Source organism: Lepus europaeus, chromosome 14, assembly GCF_033115175.1.
Source record: "Lepus europaeus isolate LE1 chromosome 14, mLepTim1.pri, whole genome shotgun sequence".
NCBI lineage: Eukaryota > Metazoa > Chordata > Mammalia > Lagomorpha > Leporidae > Lepus > Lepus europaeus.
This window is the reverse complement of record NC_084840.1, coordinates 13,718,539-13,735,340: the sequence shown is the minus strand read 5'-3', so window position 1 is coordinate 13,735,340 and position 16,802 is coordinate 13,718,539. Positions and strand designations below refer to the sequence as shown.

The 16,802-nt window shown below is 34.4% G+C and overlaps 1 protein-coding gene across 4 annotated transcripts in view; it reads left to right on the top strand.

The window, feature by feature from the left end:
- Window positions 1–16,802, top strand: part of DENND1B (DENN domain containing 1B) — a 269,366-nt gene that overhangs the window by 153,779 nt on the left and 98,785 nt on the right. For 3 of the 4 annotated variants that reach the window (XM_062211548.1, XM_062211551.1, XM_062211549.1), the window contains 3 exons: window positions 2,852–2,952; window positions 8,465–8,510; window positions 13,944–14,045. In XM_062211548.1, the coding sequence (XP_062067532.1) occupies window positions 2,852–2,952; window positions 8,465–8,510; window positions 13,944–14,045 (249 nt within the window). The remainder of the gene's footprint in view (window positions 1–2,851; window positions 2,953–8,464; window positions 8,511–13,943; window positions 14,046–16,802) is intronic. The other variant, XM_062211550.1, reaches the window with a different exon arrangement.

The window sequence follows — 16,802 nt, the reverse complement described above, 5'->3', positions numbered from 1 at the left end:
GTGCAGAGACTCAGGTACTTGCGCCATCATCTACTTACTTCCATTAGCAAGAGACTGGATTGAAAGTGGAGGAGCCAGGACTGAAACCAGGCACTCTGAGATGTGGGCATCCTAAGTGCTGATGTAACTGCTATACCAAACAGCCAGCCCTATATTTTAAAAATTCAGTCTGATTGCTTAAGCACAGATGGGGGTCATCTGGCCCACGGGGCCAAATAAGCCCCACAGAATCATTGGGTGTGGCTCTGCAGGGCAACCACAGGCAGGACTTCAAAAAATCTATAGCAGGCTAACTTTTAAGCTGCTAATTCTATATGGCCTGTGAATAATATAAATACCCACATGGCCCTTGGCAGAATAAAGGCTCCCCACCCCGACACCTATTCCTCATATATAAAAAGTCTTGTAGCACTTCCTTCTTGTTTGGAAGGCAGAGTTATATATAGAGGGAGAGACAGAAGAGAGAGAGAAAGAGAGAGAGAGAGCGAGAATATCTTCCATCAGCTGGTTGACTCCTCAAATGACTGCAATCACCAAGGTTAGGCAGGCTGAAGCCAGGAGCCAGGAGCTTCTTCTAGGTCCACATGGGTGCAGGGACCCAAGCACTTGGGCCAAATTCTGCTGCTTTCCCAGCACACCAGCAGAGAGCTGGTTCAGAATGGAGGAGCTGGAACTGGAACCAGCACCCTATGGGATGCCTGAGTCACAGGTGGTGGCTTAACCTGCTGCCCCACAATGCCAGCCCCCTGCTAGTGGATCTTGACCAGTAGGGATGACCTGCTGTGAAGTCCTGGCCATGGCAGGAGTTTATGAATCTGCTGTCATGACAGAACCTAACCTCGAAGTAGCAGTCATATTCCTAAGATGATGTGCCTTGTTAGCAAATAATTTTATGTAAAGGTGACTGTTAAGGGGGTAGGGAAAGTACCTGCATAGCATTTAGTGGAGTGCTTTGCACTAAGGCTTCCTGGTGAAGAAAGGCACCCTTTCAGTAATTCCTCATTCTGAGACTGTTTTTTCACTTGCTGCATTGTTATTATTTCTCTGTAATAAAAAAAAAAAACACTTGGCTTTTTAAAAATAAAGCGTTTTCAATGAGCTAATTTAAAACTCATCTTGTGCAGAGAATTGAATAATGAGCTGTCTTTCAAAGCTTTGTAAACTCTTTCAGTCCATCAGATTACACTGAAGGGGTGGAAAGAGTTAATACAGCTTTAAAGATGACTAATTTACAGCCAGGGACTAACAGAAAGCTCATGGAGAATTTGACACAGTGAGTTAGATCAACCCTATTTTCATTTCCCTGTAGTTCAGCTTTAAAATATAAGTAAGCCCGTGGCCTGTAATTGTTAAATAGAAGTATTTTAATGCCTCCTAGTGGCATGTTGTATGCTGTAATTAAGAAATTTAAAAATAGTATTTATTAAAGGGATACTGTTGTAAGCCATTAAAATTTGATAAGTGCAAGGTACTAAACTCCTTTACTGATACAATTCTCAATAGAATCCAAATACATTGTTTGCCATATAAAACTGATTAAAATTGTATCTGGGAAAAATATGACACATATGACAAATATGAGCATACTTGCAACGAACATTTTTATGTTTTTGGTTTTGATTACATTATTTTTATTTAATGGAATTGTTTTAGACTTAAAGTAGATAAATGTTGCTATTAGTAAGATTTGGATCATTTGTATGCATTCATTTAAATTAATCGTGGTCATCATGTGTTTGTTTCGGTTTCTTTGTATAATAATGTATAATAATAAAAGTAAAAATACTGGTTTATAGAAACTCTGTGGTTCATTTTTAGATAGTTTTTTAAAATTCTAGTTTTCAAGCTGAGTAAATGATTTAATTGGTAACATTCAAGTAGACTGTAGCAAAACTAAAATGAAGAAAAACAATGCTTATTTAATTAATGCTTTACATGCTAAAAATTACTTTAGACCTACAGAAGTACAGTTTGTAATGGAAAAAAGTTACATTATAAGAATTCTGATGAGGGTCAGTAGGAGACAAGAAAAAAAATGATAACTCTTTGTTAAGGATTAAAAAATGTTTAATTAACTGCTTGCCAAAACAAAACAATTAAAATGGCAATTACCTTTAAAATAGCAACAATGCAATTGCAGCTGTTGTGATAAAAAGCTAGGAAACAAAATGTTAATCTGGAATGCACAGTTTAAATATGAAATTATGATATACTTGGCTTCCTATAGCCCAGCTGTCAAGCTTGGGCAGTTTGCTGGTCAATAGTGACATTCTATGTGTCAGTGAACAGAGTCTCTTGATACCATAACCTGCAGTTCACACATTACTGAAGCTCCAACTGTCGAACATTCAAGTCCCCTGGTATTACTGCAGCTTCCAGACTCTCCTGACTGGCTCATGTTTCATTCTTTGGCAATTTGCCCTAATGATATCCCTCAGGAGCTTTCAGCCTCTCTTCCTTTCCATATTTAATCGTGTTATATTAATCTGAGTGACGCGAAAACTGTGCTGCACAAATTGTAATTTCCTGCAATATTTTCTAAGCTGCTCACCTATTTTTTCAGTTTTACTTTTATCTATGTTCTGAGGTTCACCCCTGAGCTCTGTATTTTCAGATAGCTACTAGATATCTGCATGTGATTCCCAAGAAGTTATTTTTGCTTTTTATATATATTTTAGGGGGGTGTGTCTCTCAGACAACAGTCTTTACATGTAGAATGGGAAGACAAAATGATTTATGTCATTACATAAATTATTTTATGATTATAATTCATCTTTGATTACTTGAACAATACCTTTGTTTTTGGAGGGAGGGCAGCTACTTATTGTTGTTATCCTTTTACAAATTTTAGTTAACTGCCTGTCTGCATGGATCCGCTGCTCTGCTGTACCCAATGTACTGGCAGCACATATACATCCCTGTGCTTCCTCCACACCTGCTCGACTACTGCTGGTAAGCTGGCTTTTACCAGACTCCTTACAATCCAGATTTCATGGTTAGAGGAACACAAATACCTGAATTTGGTGTACACAAGGAAGAAATCACATATACTTGACATAGAGATTCATAACATTGAAGAATGCATTCATGACGGACAGAGTAGTTCTTTGCAAACGCAGCAAACAGCATTTATTTTTGGCAAACAGAGTTCTTAGATTCCGTTATTTTCTTCTGTAGTCATTAGGCAACTATCAATGCATAAACAGAGACAAGCATAATCTTAATTTGTGGTTAGGAAAATTGTATAGCACATAAGGTGTCAGAGAACCTAGCATCCAAGGTGTCAGCAGCCAAGGTTGTCCATGAGTTGGCTGGAAACCAGGCTTTTGTGACCTTTTCCTCAGGCACATTTTCCTTTAGCTCTCTCGTCAGCAGCATTCTGAATTCCAGTGCTGGCGAAGGAGTTGCCTTCAATACAACATGTCCTGAGTTTCTGGCTTAAGTCAAAGTCTCAGCCTTCAGTCACTACGAAAAGCGGCAGTGAAGGTGCTGGGAGTGATTCTGAAGAGCTCCGTGGCAGTGGAGACAAGGCTGGGTGATCTCTGCCCATAGGAATCCATCAGGCCTCTAGAACCCTGCTAGTTCCCTTCCTGTGGAAGAGCCTGTGTAGTTACAGTGAAACTATACATGAATTTGACTTCTAAGAGGCAGCCTGGGGACCTTCCTCAGGCCTGGGGTTGAAATGATATCTTCAGAGGTGTGGCCTGAGTCTTCAGTAGTTTGATGGGGTTTCCCTCTCCAAACCATGCATGTGCACACATAGTCACTCAGAAGGAAATCACTTAGATCTTAATATATTTGGTTGTATTACAACTAATATTCTTTGAGAATATTTCAGTGTCCTTATTGCATGAGAGACAGATCATTTTAAACTATTTAAGGGTTAAAATGACTTAAGTGTTTTCTATTAAGTTTGTGTGACTAACCCGTTCAGAACAAGTGATTATAATGACAACAAGTGTATTTGACCAAATAGCCTACTAATTGGCCTACTAATATTTTGTGGGTTTCCACAGCATGGTAATAGTATTGGTAATGCTGTGAAGTGAATACCCAGTTACTGCTGTTCTGTTCTTGGAGAATCAGAAAAGAGGAACCATTGTCAAACTATGGGAGTTCAGTTTAGTTATATCATAAAGTTATATCTGTAAATAGGCTGCTTTGTCATTCATTTAATAATTTTTCTTTTACCAACAAAATTGGTCAATGCCACAATATTTTAGCATCTTTGAAGGCAAGGACTATGATTTATTCTTGTTAACATATGCAGATCTTTGCACATAGTGTTCAGTATTTAAAACTTATTTTTTAGACATTTTAATGAAAGTATTTGAAAATCTGTTTGTGAGCATATGATGTTTTAAAATATAGATCAAGTTGATGGGTCAAGAACTAACAATTCTAATTATGAGGTTTAGGGTTATGTTTTCTCACTTATAATGTTAGTTCCATCTTAATGTGTCTGTTAAAACATTCTGACCTCTTAAGAGGTAACATACCTTTAAATTCAGTTCTCTGTAATGAATTACACATTTAAGACTTCCTAAAATATCATTTAGAAACTATTTTTATAACACAGGCAGTTGTGCACTAACTCTCTCCAGAGCTGTCTTTCTGATATTTTCTATCCCTCTGTCAAATCCCTCCTTTTTTCTGTTGCTTCCACTATAACGAAGTTTGTTCCATATTTCAGTCCTTGGAATTTCCCTTCTGATTTCTAACATCTGAAATAGCCTTTAGGATGAGTTCTATCAGCCTCCATGCCAGACAGTCTGTGGTCCAGAGAGGAGCGCAGTTTTACTTCCACAAGGAGTTAGTTGCCTGAAACTTCCGAAACCTTGATGTCACCGCGACTGCTGTCCCAGGAAACGGGCACTTTAAACTTTCTATTTTAGAAATGGCCATCCCAGATGCTGGCAATCATCCTCCATTGTTAGAAAAATTTATGAACTAAACTATTTCCTAGTGAAAATGTTCTGTTTCCCTTTGCATCTGTGAATTTAGAGTCATAAAACAAATTGTCTCTTCAATCTCCTGGTCTTTGAGAAATTTTTAAATTCCAATTCAAAATAGCACCAAATAGCACCAGGAAGGTTTGATAGCAATAGTTATACTCCTGCTAATTCTTCAAGTGACTGGAACTTTCCAAATTTGGAAGTAATACTAGTTCCACAATTTTTTTCTGTTTTTGCCCCTTGTGGTTCTGGCATGGTAGAGTCTGGAGAGCCATGATGCCATCTTGTGACCATGGGAGAATATCGCATCTTGGTCCACTGACGAAGCCTTACTCTGTTGTTGGTCCATCCATCCATCCATCCATCCATCCAACATTTGGTGAACATTTATTTGCTAAGCCTTTAATATGTAGTGTAATGAATAAGAGTCAGGTCTTGCCCTTGCAGGATTCACAGGAAAATGCACACATAGATATACATGCTTACATGCACACACAAAGCAAAGAGGAATGCTGCAACTCTATAAGCACTGTACAGAAGCATACAAAAGAACCACGAATGGGGAAGGCTTCTAAGTGGCAATGACGGCATCTGTATTCTTCCCGTAATCAATCAAAATAAGAGTACTTAATGAGTCATATCTATAATAATGCTGGGTACTCTTAACCTACTGAGGACATGGACACAGAGGTACTGTAACCAAAGGACCAGTAAAATTACAGTCACTTATTATTTGTTCAGGGAATGGTTAAGTCATTCGTTTTATTTTAGCTATTTGTCTGACCCTTATTTCCATTTAATTCTAAGGGAATAGGTTTAGAAAAAAAATGGAGAATTATATTCTTTAGATAGCCAAATAGACTGCTGCCTTCATCTATGTTATGGGTGGTCTCTTTGTAAGAAGATAAGAAAAGAGACAACTTTTGAGTGAAGATTAATTAATACCAAGAAGGAGCGGCAACAGTCATAGGTGTTCTCTAGACTATCTTTGGAAAACAGCTTCATGGACAGAGAGATGTGGGGCAGTTCTGCACATGGGTGATAAAACATTTGTGTTGTCAAGGATCTCTTCCTGACTTAGTGATACCCTACATCTAATTAGAAAATCTCAGCTAAGGTTGCAAAACTGCTATTCATGAGATTCAGTTTATTTCATATTAGGGGTGTACACAATCCAGTTATCGCGAGAAAGAAATAAGTACTGATTCAATTCATATACTGTAAAACATTGTAATTATTTTAGGCAATTATGCTCTCAATTAATGTTTAAAGTTCAAATTTTGTCAGAAATTAGTGTGTGAAAAATACATAGATAGGCCCAGGAATCTCATACAAAATTTCAGATTTCTTTATTAAATAAAGTTCTGGATCAGAGCTTTTCATTCAATTATTTATTCTAACTTAATACTTTCTATAAACTTATTTATATTTCAGAAGATAAGTAGCTTTCATAAGATTATAAAAGCACTTTTCTAGATATGTTTCCCAGGATTTCAAAATGAATAATAGCAGTTAGGATTCTAATTTTACCAAACTCTAAGTTATATAATCTTAGTTATCAACCCAAATCTGTGTGATGGACTACAATAATTGTTATTTTATTACTTTAACAAACACACATCTGTTAAAATATGCTTTAATATTTGAGATATAGCTTTCCTTATTACAAACCTGTGGGGAGAATAACCTGATGTAGGGGCAGATTGGAAGTTTGAACATTGACTTCAGTTGTGTTATTCTATTTTAGATGTTGAGAATGCGTAATATATTTCAGATCTTTGAGGCTGCCTGTTTTGTGAAAGATGTCCAAATCTTGTCATGGATCCAAAAATAGTTAGTGACTTACATTTTATGTATTTAGTGGAGTCCCAGAAGGAATTCCAGGGATGAGAACTTGAACTAGGGAAGTAACTGGCCTTCCTTTATTTAAGTACAAGTTGAACAGTCCACAGTTGTTCCTCCTGTTTCCTTTTGAAGGTTAGAAAATCTGTTAGGTCTTAAGCATATCAAGACCTATAAATAGTTCTCAACTTTTAGTAGAATGGAATATCCAGAATATCAGATCAATTCCAGATGGTCTTTTGCATAGAAGTAAAAGAAATAGGAAGGAACAAAGCCACAAAAGACAAAGATAACTGGGAATCTAATACAGTTAGAGATAATGAACTAGAATGTACGGGATAATAAAGAATAAAATCAGAATTTTAACTGTTCTTTTGTGAATTCTGAATATACAGTGTAGTGTTTAGTCATTTTAAAATAAATTTGGAAGTGTTTGAGATCACTTTCAGATCTATCGATCCTTTTAGGTGGTCATTGAGGTTTTATCTATTAACTGGTTCTCAATAGCAAACTGAACACACAGAAGTTTGGGCAGCTCTGTTCTAATAATGACAGTGATGTTTAGAAAATTATGCAAATCCTTTCAAAAAGAGGATTATCTGTTTGCATTAATGGAAAAGGTTTGTTAATAGAGCATAACAGTGTCTATAAAATAATTGCCAAAAAGTCTTACTTTAAAATACCATTTATTCACATAACTTTACCACCTCCATAGACATTTATCAATGCTCATATTTTACTGTTAGAAAATATTTTAGTTATGACATGAGAAGGTGAGTAATTTCCTTCTTGCATTTCATAAGAAATATTTCTGAAATTAATAGTGATTCTGATTTTCTATGTTAAAATTATTTACTATCTGTATTTTCTGTTGGACAATAATATTCACCAGGGATTGTATTTTATCTATATTGTTTATTATTGTTCTGAAGCCCCTGTCCCCAAATCTGACATGTTCCAAATATCATGTATTGAATTAATGTGAGATCTTTCTTATACTTTGAATGTTTTGTGTTTTATTAAAAATTTTATTTATAAAGATAGAAATGAACCTGAATTTATAAAATTTAACCAAAAATAAGATACCTGAGGGGAAAGAAAGCCCAGTGGGAGGAACTTGTTTACTGTTGCACCTTTACAATGACCACCACACAGTGAGTCTCAGCAAATGTTTGCTGGCTGGCTTGACTCACTGGCCGACTCGGTAAATATTGGATGACATGCTAGCTATGAACAGTGAAGGCTTCTTAAGAGAGTCATAGAAATAATAATTTAGTTGAATAAAAAGATTCACAAAATAAATGTTAATAAATTTGATGATTATTTAGGATATACCTGCTGTGAGGTACATTGGAAAGATTTAACTTGCACTATGACCTACACTGTGAAGTTCTTAAAAATTTGCTCTTAGGCATTGATAACTCTTGATTTAATTAGAAGTGGTTTTGATTTTTTTTTATAGAAACTAATCTTAATTTAAACATATTAATGGCCTCTGAGATTAATGTAAGTTTTATATGTTGAATAAATTTTATTGTCTGTCATGCATTGTACTACTGGAATTGAGAATTCAATACATTTAATTTTTTAAGACTTTTAGATTACTTAAATTCTTGTTTGAGTTTTAATTAAATATATGAATCTATACATATGTATTTTTAATTTAGTGCACCAATGCCATACCTGATTGGAATACACTCCAGCCTCATAGAGGTGAGTATTTTTCAGATTTGACAGTACATAGTGATAAAAATATATATAAAATATATATAAAATATATAAAAATATATATAAAAATAATAGTTAAAACTGTTTTGTTTGAAAGAATATTGAGTATTACCAAGCAGTGGCTGACTTCATATTCAGATGGTACAGAAATGATCATTTATAAAAAGGTAACATTAAAATGGTCTCATTTAATCACTGTACTAAATTGCCCTTTTCAGTGGTGTGAAACCCTAGAGAATAGGTTATATTTGGTGGAAGTCATGTGGTTAAATTTAAATTCTAAAAATCTTAGTTCTTCATAAACCACTTTTCTTTGTGGCAATTTGAGATCTTTTATCTCTCTTTCAGGCTGCTCAGAGGCTACTCAGAAAGTTCATGAAAAAGTGGAAATAAAGATACGTTTATTTTGGTACAAAAAATTTTTGAAATCCATTCACAGTTTTCTTCAAAACAGCATTTCCATGAATTTTTTGAAGACCTTGGTATTTTGAAAGTCAAAATTTACCATACTTACGATTCATAAAGAGAAACACTTTAGAAACTTCATTATGTTCCAATTTATCAGTGTGCTTTTTCAAAATGTGGTTAATATGCTAGCCATAAACCTTTTTTATGAGAATATAGTTTTTTTTACAGTTTAGCTTCCAATCTTGGTGAAGGATATAAAATTTAGTATTATTTTTCCATTCTCATCACATCATTCCAAAATGATTTGGTCACTCAAGTTATCCTTGTAGTCGAACATCCTGAGCTTTAAGCATCTTCAACGAGACATCAGTGAGATTTCTAGAGAGAACTCGTAAGATCAGCATCTGAAAAATCAAGCCGAAGACTTGCATGAAAACAAACGACTTGGGTCCATGGAATAGCATAATTATGTTAGATGATTTCAGTTGTATTTTAATGAATTTCTCTGTTTGCCAGTTATGCAGATTGCACTTTAACCCAGCCACTGATGAGCAAGCTAAAGTAGTTAAGTTTTGTTTTCTCATTAGGTGCTGTCGCTGTATCTACTACAAACACTTACTTTAGTCAAAGATTCTGGTGATAGATTTTCAAACGCTCGAGTATCGTATTGTGAGAGAGTCATGTCCCTATAAAATGCATGGTTTGTGAAATTCTACCTGTGATCTAGAGTCGAATACTTTTTTCTTTTGCAGTATGCCTCAGGCAAGATTTTAAAATTTGTTTAATCATTAGTAAAGGATACATTTTAATGAATTTCTTTAGTAGGTTTAATTTGGCTTTACTACTGAAGTCTGAGTTGGGTAGCTTTTCCTAAGTACCATAGAAGGGGTGCATGTTTTAAATATTCAATTACATTTACCACATGTTTTTTTGGACATATAAAGAAAACTAGTACTTTTTTAAAGGAGCAAATCTAAGAATTATTTATTCCTGAAATTATTGTCTTGGAGAAAAAGTAGGTTCTGACTTTAAATTGGCTCCTGTTATTAAATGAGAATATTGAATCATGATTAAATTTACTGACACCTGTACTTTTCGTACTCTGGACTTATCCAAGTATCTTAATGGTAAGTTTTACTTGGTTTAGTAGGAGAAGGTGTATTAGGAACTCCTTTAAACCAGTTGGACAACTTTGAGGAGTTTTTTCTTCATCTATTATAAGATGATATATATCCTGCAATTCCATTCTTATGTTGTCAGTAGTAGATTTTTTTCACTTGAATTTCTATTGTGCCTTTTTATTTTATAAAAATCATCAAACTGTTTATTTTATCATGAGCAAGCAAAATAGGATAAAAGATTGCACATCAGGTCTTTCGATGGGTTTTGTCCCCGCCTTGTAACTGATTGTCAAGTTTTTATCTTCTCCAAAATTGTGTTTAAAAACCCATTACCACCAGCCCCTTCGGGTTCTGCCTCTCTTGGAGCGCCCTCCGTGCCACTCTGACTGGAGGGCTCTGACTCTAATAAATCTTGCTTTTAAATCTCAAAAAAAAATAATGAAAATGTGGATATAACTATTAACATATTTAATATGTGAAACTGGGCTGACCACTTTTCTTCATATTGTTTGGGAATTGCAGCCACTTTTTTTTTCTTTTTGCTTTTATAGGAAGAATCAAAATATTCTCTTATCTCTTTTGGCTAAGACAGTTTCAGTAGATTTTAGTTGTTTGAAAATAAGAAATTAATGTTCTTTGAAATCTTTCTTTCAATTATTTTTATGTAAATTTAAATAAAAATTGGCTAGAAATGTCTTTCTAAAATTTAAATTTGCTTCTATAGGAAAAGGTAATATAATTTTGTTCTTCTTGCAATATAATGTATATTTGTAGCTGCATTATATGGAAAGGATGGAGAAGGTATGAGAAGGACTTACCAACTTTTTTTTTTTTTTGACAGTCAGAGTGGACAGTGAGAGAGAGAGACAGAGAGAAAGGTCTTCCTTTGCCGTTGGTTCACCCTCCAATGGCCGCCACGGCTGCGGCCTGCGCACCACGCTGATCCGATGGCAGGAGCCAGGTGCTTCTCCTGGTCTCCCATGGGGTGCAGGGCCCAAGCACTTGGGCCATCCTCCACTGCACTCCCTGGCCACAGCAGAGAGCTGGCCTGGAAGAGGGGCAACCGGGACAGAATCCGGCGCCCTGACCAGGACTAGAACCCGGTGTGCCGGCGCCACAAGGCGGAGGATTAGCCTATTGAGCCACGGCGCCAGCATGGACTTCCCAACTTTAATAACTTTTACTCTTAGTCTTAATAATAGCCTTTCAATTTATTTTCAGTAGTATTTTCTTATTTTTAAGGAAAAAAAAAGCAAGTAATTTTTTTCATATTTATCATTCTTTTTAAAAAATGTATTTATTTACTTTCATTTTATTTGAAAAGCAGAGAGTAGAAAGATAAACAGACAGGCAGACAGAGATCTTCCATCTGCTGGTTCACTCTCCAAATGCCCATAACAGCCAGGGCTGGACCAGGCCGAAACCAGGAGCCAGGAACTAATCAGGGTCTCCAACTTAGGTAAGCAGAGGTCCAACCTGAGCCATCACCTGCTGATTCTGAGGATGCTCATTAATGAAAACTGGATTGTTAATGGAGCCAGAAATCAAACCCAGGTATTCCAATATGGATACCTACATTGCAAGTGGCAATTTAACCACTGAACCATACACCCACTCCCATATTTTCTTACTCTTAATGTTATATCTCTTAATTTTATGAGATAAAATATGAGACAAAGGTGCATTAAAAATAGCTAAAGCCTGGAGCTGGAGCTGTGTCATAGCAGGCTAAGCTTCTGCCTGCGGTGCCAGCATTCCATATGGATGCTGGTTCATGCCTGGCTGCTCCACTCTTCCAATCTAGCTCTCTCCTAATGGTCCGGGAAAACAGCAGAAGATGAACCAAGTGCTTGGGCCTCTGCACCCTTGCAGGAGACCCGAAAGAAACTCCAGGCTCCTGGCTTTGGATCGGCCAGCTCTGGCTTTGTGGCTCTTTGGGGAGTGAACCAACTGGATGGAAACCTTTCTCTATATCTCTCCCTTTCTCTGTAACTCTCCTCTCAAATAAATAAATAAAATATTTTTTTTTAAAAAAAGGAAATTAAAAACGTAGCTAAAGCCTGAAGTGGAGAGAAATAAATCAGTAAAATGTAGACACTAATCTAAATTTTGTTTAAAAATATTTAAATTACATACTATTCTTTTGTTTGTTTAGTAGAATTGTCTTGTTAGAGGCTCAGTTTATTGATTGGAGATTAATACATTTTCTATTGTTATTGAGTAGTCAAAATTTAATTTTCAGCTATTATCAGATATTTTAAAAGCTAAGAGCAACCTTAAAAATATACACATCTCATTAATACCAATTTCCTATATTTAGAGTTTATTGTTAGTTTGTTCACAAAACGTCTTGAGGGAACATGGCTATTGTCCTCAGATATTTGAACTAATTCATTTTACTCCTTAGAAAATACATTAATTTCCTGGGTTGTCTTTATAATTGCTGTCATAAGAGAAAATTGAAACTGAAGATATATATCAAAGTCATAATGTATTTTCCATACAAATTCCATGAATATAAATATTTTTGCCTACAGGTTGCTATTATAATTTAAAGATTACCACATTTTTATTTGTTAAAATCTTTTTTATGTATATGCATATACATGAAAAGAAATTAGTATATTTGTATGTTTTTGCAGTTGTCTCAGTAGTATCACTGTAAGTCATTCTTTGTTAAAATTTTATGTGACCATCTTCTACGTTTTGCTTTATAACAACTATAATGTCTTCAACAGGATAGATATTCAGGATTCTTTGTTCCTCTGGGAATGCATACTTTGTAGGCATAATGGTTTTCTTAATACACAGAAATTTCTAGACTCACATTTCCCTAACATATTCAACACTAAAGTTCAGATATTTTAAATTCTAGATGGATCAGAGAAATTCTAGTCATGACTGAGTAAAAACAACTGTCATGGCCAATGTAAACTTTATGATATTTGAGTCATAATTTAGAAAATGACTATTAAATGAGAATGGCACTTAGAATACTATGTTATAATTAATTATTGATCTATTAGTCGACCTATATAGTGATGGAATTCTGAATTCATGGATATGTTTCACTAATGAGCACTTTGCTCATCACTGAGGAATAACATTTGGTATAATTTTTTTAAGACTAATAGAATGATATGCTTTGTTTTAGGATACATGTTAGTTTAATTGGGAAAAATGAACTGTAAGTAGTTTCTTTATTTAGGGTTAAAAATTTTGGTAAAATTTTAATTTACTGTCACATTTGAACATATTGAGATAATGTCACTGTTTTGACAACTTTCAAACAAGACAAGTTAGTCAAATCTGATAGGCCATTAAATTTGATTCTTTCTCTTGACATTCATTTGAGGAATATTACTAACAAATTCCATATTACTTTCCTTTCTATTTCTCATTCAAATTTAATATATCAACCTCAATGTATAGCTACTGATATGGAAACAAAGAGAAAAAATTTATTGATGTAAAATGTAGTTTAATATTGTATCCATAGATGTTGACTTATGTTATCCAGGTAGTATGATTTATCCCACAGTAGGTATAAAGCTGGGCACAAATTTCTTTAGCATGGGATTTAATTCAATTAAGTTTGATATAACTGCCTATTTCATAGTAAGACTTATGATATTTCTTTGGCAGTTAAATTAATTAAAGATTAGAGGAGCAAATATTCTATTTTAAGCATTTTTACCAAATGTTTTTAGTGGGTTTTAGTCAGGCTTTTTCATAAGGCAAAGATGTGTATGTTCTTTAAAATGTAAGAATATCTCCCTTTTTTCTTTTCTCAAATTTAATGCGTTAAAATCATGTGTGTTTCCAAGCTCATAATAGGTGTATAAAGAAAATATTCTAATACTTTTCTCAAAATTGTGTTTTTAAACAGAGAGTGAAAAATAAGTCATTGGAAGATGTGGTTATGTTAAATGTTGACACAAACACTTTAGAATCACCATTTAATGACTTGAACAACTTACCAAGTGATGTGGTAAGTCTGAAGGATATTTCACAGTAAACATATATGTGTTTTCCTGGACTCTTGAATTACTAAGAGTTATTCTTTTTATACTTTTTAATCTGAAATAAAAGGGTTGGGTGTGTGCAAGGGGTGCGAGAGGAATCAATATAGATTCTATTTTTAATATTTTTACCTTTTGGCAGTTGATATTTGATTGAAACATATTCCATATTGGAAAAGTAGAATCATAATTAAAAAGCTAGTTGCATTCATTAGGCAGAGTTTCTTTAAATGTAAGTCTCTTCATCTCATCTTAATCATTATATTACAAAGTAGGCATTTCTGTCTGCCTAGTGGCATGTCTTGCAAAAGAATGAGAGAGTTTTTGAAGGCAAGAAGAAGAAGGGGGCCAATTATCGGCTTTTGCTTCCCTGCCACCTGCCAGCGCTTTTCCTTTTAATTAATGATCTGATGGCACTGGTCAATATAATAAGAAATGCTTGTACAGTTGGGGTCAGAAAATTCTGGCTTTGATCTCACTCAACTTTCTGAAACATTTATTTGTTTTCTCTAAATTATTTCAGTTTTATTTTAATCTTTTCTATCCTGCTGAGGGCTGTGAGAATGAAAACCTACACTGTTTGTCATTTGCTTTGGCAGAGCAAAGACTGCTTACTTAGAATTCTATTTGTAAATTAAACTGCAAACCCAGTTTGTCATAAAAGACATCTGATCCTTTTGAAATGACGAAAACTGTCTTTTGTCTGTAAAGGCTGATAAATTAAGTGCCAGCTCTCTTCTGGTCTTTGATCTTGCAGAGGGTGTGTGTGTGTGTGTGTGTGTGCAGCTTATAAAGGGACATATTCTGTATTTCATGTTAAATAGTCTCCAAAAGTGCATTCTTGGCATTTGTGTTTCTTAATGCAGAGTAAAAACTCGAACTGGTGTTCTGTCCTTGTGTTTTTTAATGGCTACTTAAAACTACCTTTTAAACATAATTCTGAGTTAAAAATACCTCAGCTTTTTAAAGAAATCAAAGCATTCATTCTTTTCAAGGATATTAAAATTGGGAAATAAAAAACTTTCAAATTATGTTTTTCTGTAGTATTAAAAGTACTTTGAAACCCGTTATTAAGGAATTTGAGAAAATTGATTTAAGAATCCCAAACTCAGAAAAAATATTGCAATACTAGCATTTGTGGTTCTTATGGCTGTTGATAGCAAAAATATGATTTTCAAGTTGAAACCAGGTTATTTATGCTCATACCTAACCGAAAATACTTGCTATTCTTGCAGCATGTTGAATTGAACTACTTTACCTTATAGTTGTAAAATTTATGCATGTATGAGCAAATACAAGCTCAGGCCAATGAACAATTATGTTATCTTTTCAGCTCGTTATTACTATATGGCCTCGATATAAAATTTTTCAGAAAGTTCTAGGAATGATTAAAATCACCCATTTAGAAACCCGTCACTAGATAGAGAAATAATTATGAAAACAAAATCAACTTTTAAGAATACTTTTCTTTTATGCCTGTATTTCTAATGTTAATGCTCTAAGGAGAAAAGGTTGTTTATTAAAAAGAAACAAAAAAAAAAAAAGGAAGAGAAAGAGAAGAAAAGAGAAAGACCAGGCTTTCTGGATATAAAATTAAAATTTTTCTAGCCAGCTTCTCTGAGATGATTCAGCAAAGTTTTTGAAGTTTCACTTTTTGATGGGTGATTCTTTTTTAATTGAAGTATTACATTTGTAACCGAATCAGTTTGCTAATTAAAACATTTAAGTAGGTGGGAAGTTAGGTAGTATTAACATAATGTACAAGTCTAAACATATGAAGTGATAAAAGGGACCATCTTGTAGATGGCTGATAAACAGTACTGTAAGTGCAATCGATATACTGACCATATAAGGAAAGGAACACTGTAAGATGGTATAAATTGACTGTATGTGTGCTTAAAATTAAGGGCCACACACTTATAGCCAAATCTGAAGAATGGACACCTCAAAATAGTTCTGATATGGATCCAGACCATTTAGTAAGTTCTAGAAATTTTCTAAAAATATTTTAGGTTGTTTAATCCATCTCTGATAAATTTAGCTTTTCATCAGTTTTCCAAAACTATCTCTTATAGTTCTGGAGGAAATATGATGAAGTATCACACCATATTTTACAATAGTAAGTGTTTTAAAGGACATGGATCGAAATTACAAATATCTTACTGAATTTCTTGTGTGGTTTGAATTAATTAAATATAAGTAAAGCCTGAAAAATATTGCTATTGGTATTGTTTGATTGTTTAATAAGCAAACTGAGATTTAAATGGAAGGCCTTTTAAAATCGTTCACCAAAGCGTTTAAATTATACTTGCAGGCTAGATGACTTTCTATGCATGTGCACTCTATTATTGTGTCAGATTGACCAGTGGTCTTGGCTGTTCAAAGGTCAGTGGTCACAGTTGTCCTGAATTACTAGTTCTTTTTTCCTGTGGACCCTCTGCTGTGTTGCATGCTGTAATCTTCTTAATGGCTTCATTCCAATATTCACACATAATATTTTAGATTTATTGACTGTTAGAAATACTACCATGCCAGTAGCAGTTCCGCTACTCTTAAGGTATTTAAAATTGGAAAAATAAATCAGGGCAGAGCTTTCAGGAATCCTTTGTTTTCCTTAAGGGAGGGGGGAAAAACCCTCTCTTCCTGTCTTCTGACAAGAACACTTGTTTTTCGATTTCATCATTTCACTATACATTTGGATCATTAAAAGAAAAGAAAACAAATAT